Source organism: Diabrotica virgifera, chromosome 2 (genome assembly GCF_917563875.1).
Source record: "Diabrotica virgifera virgifera chromosome 2, PGI_DIABVI_V3a".
NCBI classification, from domain to species: domain Eukaryota; kingdom Metazoa; phylum Arthropoda; class Insecta; order Coleoptera; family Chrysomelidae; genus Diabrotica; species Diabrotica virgifera.
Window position 1 is genome coordinate 271,131,312 of NC_065444.1, and position 16,258 is coordinate 271,147,569.

The 16,258-nt window shown below is 32.1% G+C and overlaps 1 protein-coding gene across 1 annotated transcript in view; it reads right to left on the minus strand.

The window, feature by feature from the left end:
- Window positions 1-304: 304 nt before the first annotated feature.
- Window positions 305-16,258, minus strand: part of LOC126880982 (uncharacterized) — a 38,416-nt gene continuing 22,462 nt past the window's right edge. The window contains exons 4-6 of the mRNA XM_050645064.1: window positions 9,407-9,445; window positions 8,927-9,016; window positions 305-515 (exon numbers count right to left, since the gene is read on the minus strand). Coding sequence (XP_050501021.1) covers window positions 409-515; window positions 8,927-9,016; window positions 9,407-9,445 — 236 coding nt within the window. The 3' untranslated portion in view covers window positions 305-408. The remainder of the gene's footprint in view (window positions 516-8,926; window positions 9,017-9,406; window positions 9,446-16,258) is intronic.

Below are 16,258 nucleotides of genomic sequence, written 5' to 3' on the forward strand. Positions count from 1 at the left end.
TTTTGTTAAAACATTTTTTGTATATCCTATAATTTAGCCGTAATCAAAGAAAACCAGAGGTTTGGCGCACCGTGTATAGCCATTTACATCATTGTCATCACGTAGACCTAATGGTGCAAAAATCTCTTCCAATGTGTTCTTAGAACAATATTGCACTTTTTATGAATTTGAAATTAAATCTTTAAATCTGCTTTAGAAATACATTTTATATTTTTTTGTTCTTTGTCAATGTTTCACCAAACAGTTTCGTTATTGTTACTAACATACTTGAATTTAAATAAAAGACCATATTATTCACGTTCCAATTTTTTTTATTTTTATAATACTCTTACTTTTTTCAAGAATTTTAAGTATAATTATTTTCAATACAATTTTCAATTTATACCGCTTCTTCTTTAGATTCTTCCTCTAATCTTTATCCTCGACTTCAGCTTTATCCTCATCCTTTTCCTCAGCTTTTTCTTCAGCTTGTTCCCCTTCCTCAGCTTTTTCCTCCGCTTCAGCTACTTTCTTATCTGTAAAAAAATAATAACAAAGCTAAACACTGTAAATACAATTTCTACATCGATTTTATACAAGTAGGGATTTAAGATTCCTACGAGAAAAAATAAACAATACCATCAAAGGGCCTAGCCGGGTAAGATGATGAAAAGTGCCCTTAACTCGATTCGAATTCCATATAGGTCACTGTTTAGCATATACAGTCGAACCCGCTTATTGGAATAGCCTTGGTGCCAAGCAAAAGTATTCGTATAACCGGGTTATTCTAATAACAGGTCATTGGTTGCTAGTAGAAACGTTTTGGGAGCTCAAATTTCTATTCCTTAAACCGGGATATTCCTTTAACAGGTATTCTAATAAGCGGGTTCGACTGTATAGTGAAATTACCTTTCTGAAATTTTTAGCCCCCTAGGTGGTCATGTGACCCACCTAGAGCCTAATTAGGGTTTTTATGTTTTTATTTTTTATCTCAGCCGCATCGAGAACTAGCGAAAACTTTAAATAAACAAGTTGTAAGCGTTAAAAAGATCTGTCCGAAAAAAAATGTTTTTTTAATTTTTGGCGGGAAATTTAAATTAAAATAACTAAGACATTCGTTTTCACTAAAAAAATAAGTAACGTGTATTTTTGCATAATATTTCACCCTGAATTTTTTCAAATTTTTAAAATTGGTGAAACGCACCTTTAAAAATAAAAAAACCGCATTTTTTAGATTTTTTTTTCGTTTTTTGATATAATTGTATACATATTTTTCAAAAAAGGTAACACCGTCACTACAATAGGTAAAAAACTGAAAAATAATTGGGGTTTGCTTAATAAAAATTTTTTGTAATGCCATCCATTTTCAAGATACAGGGCGTTGAAGAAAACAAAATTTTACACATTTTTTACGATTTTGCCGAAACTACTGGCAACATTGTAATAAAATTTGGCAAGTTTTAAGAGATAGTTGTGGTGCATGTTTTGACATACAATTAAGAATTTTATATTTATCATTGGCGCGCATAGCGGTAATGGCCTGAACTTTTTAAAGAAAAAATATAGTACGCCACTGATATATTTCAAATTAACAATCGATTTTGAATTCCTCGTTCAATTTGTGACAAAAAATCTATCTTCCTATTTTTTCATACGACGCGCCATTTTTATTCAAACAATAAAATATCTTAACCCTTACAAAGTATTCGAACTTCTATGAAATAAAATACTATTAGTAGTTTCTACATCTACATAAACTCGTACATCCATTATAAAAACTAATTCGAATACTTTGGAAGCGTTAAGATATTTTATTTTTTGCAGCAAAACGGCGCCTAGTATGAAAAAATGAGAAGATACCTAGTTTTTTTATCGCAAATTGAACGAGGAATTCACAAATGATTGTTAATTTAAAATATGTCAGTGGCGTACTATCTTTTTTTCTTTGAAAAGTTCAGACCATTACCCCTAAGCACGCCAATGATGAATATCAAATCCTATATAAAACCCGCCAAGTTTTATTACAATGTTGCCAGTAGTTTCGGCAAAATCTTAAAAAAGGTGTAAAATTTTGTTTTCTTCAACGCCCTGTATCTTGAAAATGGATGGCGTTACAAAAAATTTTTATTAAGAAAGCCCCAAATATTTTTCAGTTTTTTACCTACTCCAGTAACGGTGTTACCTTTTTTGAAAAAAATGGATAAAATTGTATCAAAAACCAAAAAAAAAAACGAAAAAATGCGGTTTTTTATTTTTAACGGTGCGTTTCACCAATTTTAAAAATTTGAAAAAATTCAGAGTGAAATATTATGCAAAAATACACGTTATATATTTTTTTCGTGGCAACGAATGTCTTAGTTATTTTTTTTATACTTATTTAAAATTTTAAAATCTTTCTAAAATTTAAATTTCCCGCCAAAAATTAAAAAAAAAATTTTCAGACAGAACTTTTAAAGCTTACAACTTTTTATTTAAAGTTTTTCGCTAGTTCTCGATGCGGCTGAGATAAAAAATAAAAACGTAAAAACCCTAATTAGGCTCTAGGTGGGTCACATGACCACCTAGGGGGCTAAAAATGTCAGAAAGTTAGTTTCACTATATATGCTAAACGGTAACCTATATGGAATTCGAATCGAGTTGGGGGCACTTTTCATCATCTTACCCGGCTAGGCCCTTTCCGTAACCAGATATCTCGTAACTCGACGTCCGTAACCACATAAATGATAACGGACAAGTCGTAACGATGACAGTTCGTAACGGCGACAGTTCGTAACCGCGACAGTTCGTAACTATACACATTCTTAACGTCAAAATTTAATTAAGAGGAACTTGCCCAAACCCGGGTCCCATTCCTAAAGCGGGCCCCTAGGTTGATATTTAGGTACGGTACAATTGTAAGGCGGCAACATTGCTGAAAAGCAGTGTTGCTTGTGGGACCTCCTTGTTAGACCAAAGCACGGCCGACGATTTCAGTCGCTATCGTAAGGCGTTTGAAGTATATTCAGTGAATAAGCTAAATATTGTTTTGGAAAATTTTGGCGCGCTTTTAGTTTGTGTTGACGGTATTTAATATTATATTGGTAAGTCATTTAATGGTAATATTATTTTAAAGAGGACATATTTAATTTTTAAAATAAGAAATTTGATATTTAAATTTTAGTTAAGCGTTGCTTAATCCGGGCTCTCAAAATTTCCTAATGTGGACCCCCTTTTCTGTCGTATAAAATTGAAATTGATAGATAATATTTTGCAGATATCATGCAGTACCAACCCTATACCAAGAATTAAGAAACAAGCTTCTATTAGAGCCCCACAAGAGGTCTGTGGGGCTCTAACGAGCTTCTATTAGAGGAGGCTGCAACAATTAGAGAGAAGAAAGTAGCTAAGGCCAGTAAACAACAGACACGTGGTAAAGGTCGTGGTTTAAAATGTCTCCTGTTGCAAAGAAAAGATAAAGCTAACAAAAGTCTTAAGTTCAAAGGAGAATATAGCTCCGGTGAAGTGGTGAAGACTCGAACGACACCAAATCCTCAGGTTCTTCTGCGTTAGAAATTCCACCAGGTCTATCTTCCGTCACAGCTGAAGAAGATGCGAAACATTGGTTTTGCTGTGTTTAATTTTTAGATGATTGCAAAGGACAGCGTTAGGTTAAATGCCTTGTGTGTTTCCTCTGAGCTCAGGTTGAGTGTGCAGGGGCAGAAGAAGACAAACTACATATGCGACTATTGTCGTACTTGACTGTAGTCAAATATTATATTTCAATGTAAAATTATAATTTTGTTAAATTAAATTGTAAATTTTATTACTTTTAAGCTTTTCCTAAAATTTGCTCTAAAACTCTTTTAGGGGCTCACATTAGGAAACATTTCTCAAACTCACAAAAATGCAATATTCAAGAAAAAAATTTTTCACGCCTGCAACACTTGGTAAAAATATAAATAAAATATACACCTATGTAGAACATAATAAGATATATTGGAATTTTTTCTAATTTGAATTTTTTTAAATTCAAAAACAACGTGGGGCCCGGGGCTAGGCAACTTCCTCTATGTTTATTCTTGTTAACACGGAAACTAACTTTTATTACATTATTACAGTTACAACTGAAATTACGTTTATCAATTTAATGACCCAGCATCCGGATAAACATTTTCAACACATTTCATATTTCGTGAAGAAATAAATTTTTAAAATTGTCTTAAAATAAATACAGACTGGGTCTGTAATTTGGAATAAATTCAATAGTTCAGATACTAATTGTTTTCTTGAAAAAGACTCAGACGTGTCGATTAGTATTTCGAATCTAAATTTTTTAGATACGGGGTGTCCCAATTTAGATATATGACGTCATCATTGATTTTCTTAAATGGCAACACTGTCATTTTGATAGCTATTTTGATAGGGTGTGAAAAGTTAGACATAACTGCAAAATATAAAATTTTTATTCCCTAACCATTTACAATATAATAGAAAATAGCGAAGATTTGAAAAACAAGTAAACAAAAAATTAAATTTTTTTCCTGTTTTTACTCATTTTCCTGAAGGATGCCTCTCAAACGGCATGCTGCAGAACCAAACGCCGCTGAAACGGGTCGGTGGAATTGAGAACCGCCGAACCGGGGACTGCTGAAAAGGGTCGGTGGAATCGAGAACCGCTGAAACGGGGACTGTTAAAATGGGGTCTTACCGCAGAACCATAGTTTTTCTATTAATGAAAAATGGAGGGAACAAGATACTCTCGAAAGAAAGCGAGGGTCTGGAAGACCAAAACTATAGGTTTTAAATTTAGGTATGTAAAAATAAAATTAATATTTTGTAATATCTTCATCAGCAGTGATAACAGATTGTAGTCTTCAGTCCATCTGCGTGAAAGGAACTATGAAATTGCCTTCTTCAGAGAGCTCTTCCTAAACCTTGCTTTCTTTTGAGAGTTTCTTGTTCTCTCTATCTTTCATTAATATTAAAAACGGTTTTTCTGATTACGTTAAAATGGTTCGCTACGGCAGATGGTGACCAACCATCTTCTAATTTCGTTACAATTCTTAATTTTAGTTCTTTGCCAGCATGTGGAGCCATTTTTTGAGGTTTAACAGAATAAGTTATCTGACAACAGAATTAAGAAGAAAGACAACAAGAATTATTTAACATCATGAACCAAGCTAAGATAGAAAAGAAAGTACCACTAGACTGGGAGATAGGCATTATAACACCATTGTATAAAAAAGGAGATAGCAAAGAATGCTCAAACTATAGAGGAATAACACTAGGAAGCACAGTAGGAAAACTTTATGCTAGTATACTAGAAAACAGGCTAAGAGAAAAACTAGAGAACACCTTTGAGGAGAGCCAGAGTGGTTTCAGAAAAGAAAGAGGGACGAATGATCAGATTTTCATAATCAGACAAATAATAGAAAAAGCTCTTAAAACAGAAAAAGAAATACATGCATGTTTCATAGATATGGAAAAAGCTTTCGACAGAATTAAAAGAGAAGATATTTGGAAAATACTAGAGAAGAGAAAAATTGAGCAAGGTCTAATAGGATGCATCCAGAGTTTATATGAAAAAACGAAAAGCTATCTAAGGACAAGAAATGAAAAATCAAAAGTATTCGACAGCAACATTGGATTAAAACAGGGTTGTGTCCTTAGTTCACTACTCTTTAACCTAGTACTAGATGACGTAATAAAAAACTGCAAACACAAATGGAGAAAATATAATGTAGGATATTGGAAGTTGAGAATGATACAAATGACAAAACTATGCTACGCAGACGACCTGGTGATCATTGGGGAGTCAGAAAAACAATACAAGAAAATATAAACATATTGTATGAAGAGCTAAAAATCAGAAACATGAAAATAAACAAAGAAAATCAAAAACAATGATAATTGGAAGACAAAACGGAAAACACAAAATAGAAGTAGATGGCAAGCAACTTGAACAGGTAGACAGATATAAGTATTTGGGGGTAATCATAAGCCGGAATGGTAAATTAGAAGATGAGATACATGAAAGACTGGTAAGCTGTACAATAGTATTAAGAGTAACTTTTTAAAAAAGAAAGAAATACCTAAGAATATAAAAACCAAAATAGTAAAAAAGATTGTGAAACCCACTCTAACCTATGCCTGTGAATCTTGAGCATTAACAAAAAGGAAAAAAATAGACTAATAAGCACAGAAATGAAAAACAAGGAAAGATAAAATTAGAAATCAAACCTTTAGACAAAATCTGAAAATACACCCAGTTACAACAACAATTGAACAAGGACAAATTAGATGGCTCGGACATGTGCTGAGAAGAGGAGAAGAAAAGATAGTAAGACAGATATATGAAGCGAGAGATATGGGAAGAAAGAAGAGAGGACGACCAAGAAAGACGTGGACAGAAGAAGTGAGGGAAGCGGCCGACAAAAGAGGAATAAAATGGGAGGAAACAAAAGCATTGGCCATGGATAGAAGGAAATGGAAGGATATGTGGAAGAAAACGACGGAGAACCTAACTCCGTAACAACTCACACCGAAAGGTAGACGATTTCTTGATTAAGTAAGTAAGTAAGTTATCTGACAAACTTTTAGATTTGGCAGTGACAGTGACAGTATGTAAATAATAAGTATTTATCCTTCAAAATACACTGCTCAATTTTCTACAAAATACGCTTTAAGAGTCGAATCAGTTTTTTTGGAACCAGCTGTACATCCGTACCATTATCTTAGGTTGCGCAGCCACGATATTCTGCGTCTCCCTATGCTTCTTTTTAGTTGAATCTTTCCCTGTATAATCAATTGGAGCAATTTGTATCTCTCTCCACGTGTAATAAGTCCGAGATATTCCAATTTTCTTGTTTTGATGGTATCTAAGGTTTCCATTTCTTTATTCATCTTTCTCAGAACCTCTTTTTTGGTGACGTGTTCTGTCCACGATATTTTCAGAATTCATCTGTACACCCACAGCTCGAATGATTCTAGTTTTTTCATTGATTCAGTTTAATTTAATAATGTTATAATAAATAATTAATTAATTAATTTAATTTAGCGTATTTCATTTTTGTAATATATCATGAATTATAATAGTCCGTTCTTTAACGGTAAAATATTGCAAAACCTCTAAATTTTAAAGAACCACTTGGATTGACATGAAATATGGCATAAACATAGCTAAAAAGTCAAAGAAAAAAAGCGATATTGTGCCGATATGTGCTTTTGCCCTGGGGGTGGTTTTCACCCCCTCTTGTGGGTGAAAAAATATTCGTCCAAAGAAAGTCAGGAAATGGATAAACTGGCTAATTCTAAGTAACTTTCGTTCTATACAGTTTTTTCACTAAGTCAATACTTTCCGAGTTATTTGGCAGTGAATATGTTCATTTTTTTCAACAAAACAACCACGCTTTTAGACGGATTTTCGCAAATAACTCAAATAGTAAGTATTTTGTCGAAAAAACATTCTTAGCAAAAATATAGCCTGTAAAAATTTTTAAAAAATGGTGTATATGTCACGTCTCCACATCTAGTAGAAGCAGAGTTATAGCTAATGAAAAATAGGTTCATATTCGTCAAATTCCAAATGGAATACTTTAACGTGGAATAACCAAAAATGAAGCACATTTCGGGGAAAACTCATTACAACTTATTTAAAGTGTTTAAAAAAACGCTTCATTTTGTTTTATAAAAAAAGAAATTCTACCATCAAAATTAAACAAGTTACGCTCAAAATAAAGTTAGTCCCTTTTGGTTTTGGTAAAAAAATCGAGAAAATCACCCCCTAATTAGTATCTTAAATGAACTTAATCCTTACGACTTCACAAGTTTCTTGACTCGTGTATATATTGTTTATATGATCTGTAAGTTTCATCGGTTCAAAGTCCTTATTATTGAAAGGGCTGTAGTTAAAAGGGGTTGAACGAGTCACTGATCACGAATGTATGCAAATTTAGAAACACCAAATCTCAATAAATTTTTGTCTAACAGAAAAACAAAATAATACATGATATTCAGTAAAGCAAATCTGACTTTTTTTGTTTTTCGAGATTTTTGGTATCTCTAACAATTTTTAAGTTATTTTGAAAAAAAGCATATTTTTCAAAATTTAAATTTTTAGAAATTTTATTTTGAAACCAAATTTTTTCAAAAATAAGCACTTTAAATCGATGAAACTTACAAATCATATAAACACAACATAAGTAAAATAATTTGTGGAGCGGTAATGATTAATTTCATTTAAGTTGCTAATTAGGGGGTGGTCTTCCCAATTTTTTTTGCAAAAACAAAAAGGAACCAACTTTATTTTGAGCGTAACTTTCTTAAATTTAATGCTAGAAATTTTTTGTAAAAACAGAAATAAAGATTTTTTAAATACTTTACAAAAGTTATAATGGGCTTTTCCCAAAAAGTGCTTAATTTTTTGAATATTTCACGTCGAAATATTCTATTTGAAATTTGGTGAATATGAATCTATTTTTCATTGGCTATAACTCTGGTTCTACGAGATCCAGAGACCTAACGTGTACACCATTTTTTTTTACTTTTTTATAGGCTATATTTTTGCTAAGAACGTTTTTTTCGACAAAGTACTTACTTTTTGAGTTATTTGCGAAAAACCGTCTAAAAATGTGGTTATTTTGTTTAAAAATGGACATATTCACTCGAAAATAACTCGAAAAGTGTTGACTTAGCGAAAAAGCTCTATAGAACAAAAGTTACTTAAAATTAGTCAGTTTACCCATTTCCTGACTTATTTTGGACATATATTTTTTCACCCCCAAGAGGGGGTGAAAGTCAACCCCCAGGGCAAAAGCACACATCGGCACAATATCACTTTTTTTCTTTGACATGTAAGCTATACGTATGCCAAATTTCATGTGAATCCAAGCGGTTCTTTAAAATTTAGGGCAAAAACCGTAAAAGAATGGACTATAAAGAATTATATGGATTACAAAAAGATAATTACCTAGAGAGGCCATACGTTCCTTGGCTTCAGTTATGCCCTGTTTGATGGTATCATGGAGTTCTGTAATGACCTCCGAAAATTTTTCTTGGTCTAAAAATAATTACAAATGAATTATATTATAAAATTTTTTCCAACATTATCATTGCCTTGGTTATGCTGGATGTTTACTGAATTGGCATTTAAAATTTGTAAATAAAAAAAATAATTAATTTTAAAACATTTTTTAAATTTTTAAATAAATTTTAACAAATTCACAAATGTCAGTTCAAACGTCAAAATATATGGAAGATAAGGTTCAATTTAAGTCTAAGCTATAATGTCTGAACATTTCAATTTCCTGTTTTTTTTTTAATTTTTAAAATTTAAATAAAATAATTGGATAAAAAATAATAATATTAATCTAAAATAGAAAAATCCCAATCAGTACAAATCAATAAAAAAAATTAAAGCAAAAATAAGAAAAAATTGAATAGTACTTACCAAATGTGTCTGACAATTTTTCTGCAATGCCAAAAAAATCTATAAAATTGCAAAATATTAAACTATTTTAAAAATCGGTGGCACTCAATATCCCGACAGCAAAAATCTCGAATTCCGACACCCGAGAACCCCGACATGCCAGAATCCCGACACGCCCAAATCCCGACATACCAAAATCTCGACATGCCAAAATCCCGACATCCCACACTCCTCGCATAAGTAAAAATCCCGACCACCACATTTTGAATATTTATTGTTTCCTTTTTCAAATGCAGTACCAAATCATATACATATTTAAATTGAAAAATTATTTACTTACTTACTAGTAAGTACGGGTACTAATTATGATAAGTTATGAGCAATCCCGCGAAGAAAATCTAAAGCAGGTGTATCTGGACAATTATTAAAATTGTCTCTTTCAATTGTTTTTTTTTTCTCGTTTTGGTGCAGGTTCTCCACGAAGTACATATTCCACTTGATAATCGGTTTGTTGTTGTTCTTGAAATTCTGAAATTATTCTGTACACTCCAGCATGTGCCTGGACTTTGGCTGTCGGCATTTTGGCGTGTCAGGATTCTGGCATGTCGGGATTTTGGCTTGTCGGGATTCTGGCCTCTCGGGATTATTGCCGTCGGGATTTTGGTTGTCGGGGTTTTGACTGTCGGGACTTTGGGGTAGACCCCTTAAAGGGTAAAAATATACCGTTAAGTGAAAGCTGGAAATAAAAATCGAAGATAATATCACCAATATGACATAGTACACAGTAGAGGAACATATTTGATGCGGTCAGAGCAAGAGTGGCCTAACCCCAAAAGCGAAGTTTTGAGATAAATGCATTGCATTCGCATTTCCATTATGCTTATGCTACAAATTATGTAGCGCTATTTAGCCAAACATAGAGGTAGGTTGTGTAGACTCTTGTTAATTCAAAGATTAAATGTTGCTACTTTTCTTCTTTTTCTTGTAGTTCGACCCTTCGGAGAAAACTCTTCGAAAAATCGATGGTAAGACTCTATGGGACAGAGCTAGAAGTACAGATATATGACGGAGATGCAAGGTGGACAACATTAATAACTGGGTAAGAAACAGAAGAATATAATGGAATGACTACATAAGCTAAATGACAACAAATAGAGTAGTAAGGACAGCGAGAGACGGTTCACCAATAGGAAGAGGATCAGTGGGAAGACCACGAAAACGATGGAACGACAACTTACTAGAGACACATTGAAAAAACCTATCATGTCATGTCATTTCCATATGAAGTCATGTCTATACAAAAAGAAGAAGAAGAAAAAGACATTATAGTTCAACGCTTAAAGGAACGTATTAGGCCAGAAAACAGATTTTCCATTTTTTTAAGGTTATGGCAATATGGAAGTCGGGTGTACGTACAGCTGGTTCCTAAAAAAAACTGATACACCTCTTAGTAAGATTTGATCATTTTCAGCAGTGTATTTGATTGGTCTGACATTATATTATATTTTTATTATGACAGACTGTCAAAGTCAGTTAAAATAAACAAACAAACCACTGATTACGTTATGTTAATTCATAAATTGTAATAATTATTAAGGTGATACAGTAGCGATCAACAGGTAGCCAAAACGCGTTCCAAGATTGCGGCTGTAATTTTGAATATTTTTCGAGATATTTATTATGACAGACAAATAATAAAAATAAAATCAATGGGAAAAACCCAATAGTTGGCTGTATACCACAGTTTAAAAAACTCATACAAAAGTAAAAACTTCAACTTGTATTCTGGTATAAAATCGTTTATTAAAAAACTATCTAAAAAGTCATCCAAATCGATTGCAAAACGTTTTCGTTCTAATTCAGAACATCTTCAGTGTCTAGAATGAGGTATTTCCACGTTAGACTAAAGCAAAAAGGTTAAAATTGTGACTGTTAGAAAGAAAAAACATGTGGGAATACTTACATTCTGCTGAGTAGTTTGAAACTAGCACACTATTCAAAGTGGTGACTCCATAATATATGGTTTAAATATTTTATTTTAGCAAAACATGATGGCTGCAAGTCGATGTTATTAGATAAAATATAACACATGCTCAAAGGAAGGGCACCATGGTTCCCTGCTCTAAAATGCTAGGTACTTGCCAGTTCAGTGGGCACAGACCAACTGAGAAATTAGGAAATGGACATTCAATATGACGAGAGTGATATGACATGACAAGGTAAATCCAATTTTTAGTTAAAGCTTAAAAAGTGTAGTTTGGTTTTGAATTTGTAGCAAAATGTAAGTTGTTATAAATATCTGAAAGTGCAATTTAAATTATTTAAATATTATAAGCTATTGTAAAGTCTCAATTAGCAACTCTCTATTCCAGAAAAACTTATGGATTTTATAGATTTAATGTGGGTATATTTCATGTTTCAAAAGATGACGTCATCGAATGTGAAATGACAAGATGAAAGTTATTAAAAATAGCTGCTTTATGCATATGCTGCTATCTCTAAATACTCTAACCACTACCATCTTGTTAGGCAACCAACAGTACATGTAATAAAAACCTCTTAAAACTCTGATTTTTGGTTTATTTAGCTTTCTATTCTTCCACGTCAAAACATTAATTGTTTAGTTTGTAGTTTATTTCATTTTATTTAACTAAATACAACTTTCATCTTGTCATTTCACATTCGATGACGTCATATTTTGAAACATGAAATATACCCACATTAAATCTATAAAATCCATAAGTTTTTCTGAAATAGAGAGTTACTAATTAAGACTTTACAGTAGATTATAATATTTAAATAATTAAAATTGTATTTTCAGATATTTATAATAACTTTTATATTTTGCTACAAATTCAAAACCAAACTACACTTTTTAAGCTTTAACCAAAAATTGGCTTTATCTTGTCATCCCATGTCACTCTTGTCATATTGAATGTCCATTTCCTAATTTCTCAGTTGGTATGTGCCCATTGAACTGGCAAGTACCTAGCATTTTTAAGCAGGGAACCATGTTGCCCTTTGAGCATGTGTTCTATTTTATCTAATAACATCGACTAGTAGCCACCATGTTTTGCTAAAATAAGATATTTAAACCATGTATTATGGGGATACCACTTTGAATAGTGTGCTAGTTTTAAACTACTCAGTAGAATGTAAGTATTCCCACATGTTTTTTCTTTCTTACAGTCACAATTTTAACCTTTTTGCTTTAGTTTAACGTGGAAATATTCCATTCTAGGCACTGAAGATGTTCTGAATTAGAACGAAAGCGCTTTGCAATCCATTTGGATTACTTTTTAGATAGTTTTTTAATAAATGATTTTATACCAGAATACAGGTTGAAGTTTTTACTTCTGTATGAGTTTTACAAATAATAAAATAAACAAACAAACAACAAACAACTGACTACATATCGTCGGCTTACTGCCAAAACCAACTAACTCCATTTTTAAAAGTTTTGAGAAATCTACCTTTTAAGCTTTAATTTGAAATGAAAAATCGTCTGAATTTAAATAATGATTTAATAATTGGAAAATATGAAAAAAATATTTTTCAGTTCTTAAATATTTTTTTAAATTCAGTCGATCTTCAAATTAAAGTTTAAAAAGTAGATCTCTCAAAATTTTAAAAATGGAGTTAGTTGGTTTTGGCAGTAAGCCGACGATATATGTTAATTCATAAATTGTAATAATTATTAAGGTTTAAATTTTGATATTATTTTGAATTCTTGCATTTTATAAAGAGTATATAAATGATTATTTCATTCATAGGAGATTCTGACCAATAGAAAGCTACAGAAATGCAAATTAAGGTGATAATTTTTGATAATATCCCGTCGTTAAGCATATTACGTCAGACGCCCTTCGTTGCTACGAAAAAATACATTCAGTGACATTAATGACAATTAATGTTTTAAAAATTATAAAAGTGATGACTTTCAATCATCAAATATTTATAAAAACTGTGTGTTTAATGGTACTAATTTGTACTTACATAAATAATTTACAATAAAATTTTGGTTTTGAACAGTTTTATTCATGAAATAATCGCAACAAATTGCACTCGACCTCTGAAATTAATATAGAATTTTTGCTCTCGTGAATTTTTCACTCGCCTTTGGCTCGTGAAATTAAAACTGTCAAAGTGTCCCTCGGGAAAAATTCAATAATTTCAGAGCTCTTGTGCAATTACTACTGATAGTTTTTACATAAATTAGAATAAAATATATTTTTGCTAAATAAAATATTAAAGCCGCAATTTTTTGAGGTTGAACAGAATTGGTCATCTGACAAATTTTAAGATTTGGCAGTTACAGTGACAGTATGTAAATAATAAGTATTTATCCTTCAAAATACACTGCTCAATTTTCTACAAAATACGCTTTAAGATTCGCATCAGTTTTTTTAGGAACCAGGGCCTCGATTTTTGACACTTCGCTTCGTTATCGAACGTATTCGCTTTGTATACTAAACAGATACGAAGCGAATACGTTCGATAACGAAGAAGGGTCAAAAATCGAGGTCCAGGACCTCGATTTTTGACCCTTCGCTTCGTTATCGAACGTATTCGCTTTGTATACTAAACAGATACGAAGCGAATACGTTCGATAACGAAGAAGGGTCAAAAATCGAGGTCCAGGACCTCGATTTTTGACCCTTCGCTTCGTTATCGATCATTCGCTATCTGTACACTAAATAGATACAAAGCGAATACGTTCGATAACGAAGCGAAGGGTCAAAAATCGAGGTCCTGTTGTACCGGGTGTCCCAATAAGAATGGCTCTCGGCCATATCTCAGGAACCGTTTATAGTAGAGCTTTGAAATAAAAAATTTTATAGCAAAAGTTGCCTCAGGAAAAGCCTGGAAATTATTTTCATAATTGTGGGTCCACCGCTAGAGGGCGTAATTGAATATCAAAAATAAAAAAATCTAAATTTTACAAAATTTTCCTAATGAAGGGGCGCTGGAAATCCGATTATTGTATTCTTCATCAAATTCTGCGCATATTTGATTTAACAAGTTTAACTCTACCTTTGCAAATAAGAGGTGGGGGTGAGTGGGAACCTTGTTATGAAAAAATTGCTGTAAGTCCGGTTCTGCTAAATCAAATTTTAAAAACTGGGTCTTGTTGAAGACAGATCTTTTTCTTCAATGTAAGCGTGATAATTTTGAACCATCCTAATAAGTAATAAGCCAGCTGGGAGGCGTTATTTAATTTTTTCAGAAATCTAGTTTTCTTTGGAAAATATTAAATACAAGTATGCATTTTTAATCATACTTTATAAAATTAGATTAAATTAGCAATAGAATAGCGAAAACCGCATGTCGATATATTTTTTCTATCTCAAGATATCTCGAGAAACGTGTAAATTTTATACATAACTGTTACTATCACCGGTAAACTAAGTTAATGAAAAGTAGTGTGCTGTGGAAAAAAACAAAATAACATTTTCCAGATGTCAACGTATAAAAATATAATTAATTAAAACAACAATATAAAGAGAAACAATACTATTAAAATTAAATATAACACAGAACAAAAAGAACTACTTAGTGACGACCTAAATATTCAAATTGTTGCCCATCATACACTACTCTAGAATACATTATCCAGAGAATACTAAACGCCATTCAAAGCATATCGAGAGCAGAAATTGAGACTGCTGTTCAATCTACTCTTGAAAGAGTAAATGTTTGCAACGAAAATGATGGGCAAAAATTTGAACGTTTATGTCATCACTAAATAGTTGTTTTTTTTTCTTTGTAATAGGGCTTTTCAACGCTTCTCATTTGTTTCGACCCTCTGTCATATGCCGTATAATCCGTGTATAATATTAATATACGAGATATGAACGAGGCTCGAAACAAATGAGAAGCGTTGAAAAGACCTAATATACGTTGACAGCTGGAAAATGTTTCTTTGTTGTTTCCATAGCACACTACTTTTAATGAATTTCGTTTACCGGTGACAGTAACAGTTATGTTTTTAAATTTACACGTTTTGTAAGATATCTCGAGATAGAAAAAAGGTATTAACATGCGGTTTTCGCTATTCTGTTGCTAATTTTGTTTAATTTTGTAATATGGTATTAAAAATGCATGTTTGTATTTAATATTTTCCAAGGAACACTAGATTTCTGAAAAAAATTAAATAACGCCTTCTAGCTGGCATATTACTCAGTAAGCTGGTTCGAAATCATAACTTTTACATTGACTAAAAAGATATGTCTTCAACAAGACCAAGTTTGCAAAATTTGATTAAGCATAACCGGACTCACAGCCAGTTCTTCATAACAAGGTTCCCACTCACCCCCACCTCTTATTTCCAAAGGTAGACCTAAACTTGTCAAATCAAATATACGTAGAATTTTATGAAGAATACGACGATCGGATTTCCAGTGCCCCTTCATTAGGAAAATTTTGTAAAATTTAGATTTTTTAATTTTTGATATTCAATTACGCCCTCTAGCGGTGGTCCCACAATTATGAAAATAATTTCCAGGCTTTTCCTGAGGCAACTTTTGTTATAAAATTTTTTATTTCAAAGCTCTACTATAAACGGTTCCTGAGATATGGCCGAGAGCCATTCTTATTGGGACACCCGGTACATAGTGTATGCAAATAATATGATGACAAACTATTTATACAGGGTGTCCCGAAAATATCGGTCATAATTTATACTACAGATTCTGGGGTTAAAAATAGTTTGATTGAACGTTACTTACCTATATACAATACTGCACACACAAAAAGTTACAGCCCTTTGAAGTAACAAAATGAAAATCGATTATTTTTTCATATATCGAAAACTCTTAGAGATTTTTTATTAACAATGGACATATGGCGTTCTTATGGCAGGAACATCTTAAA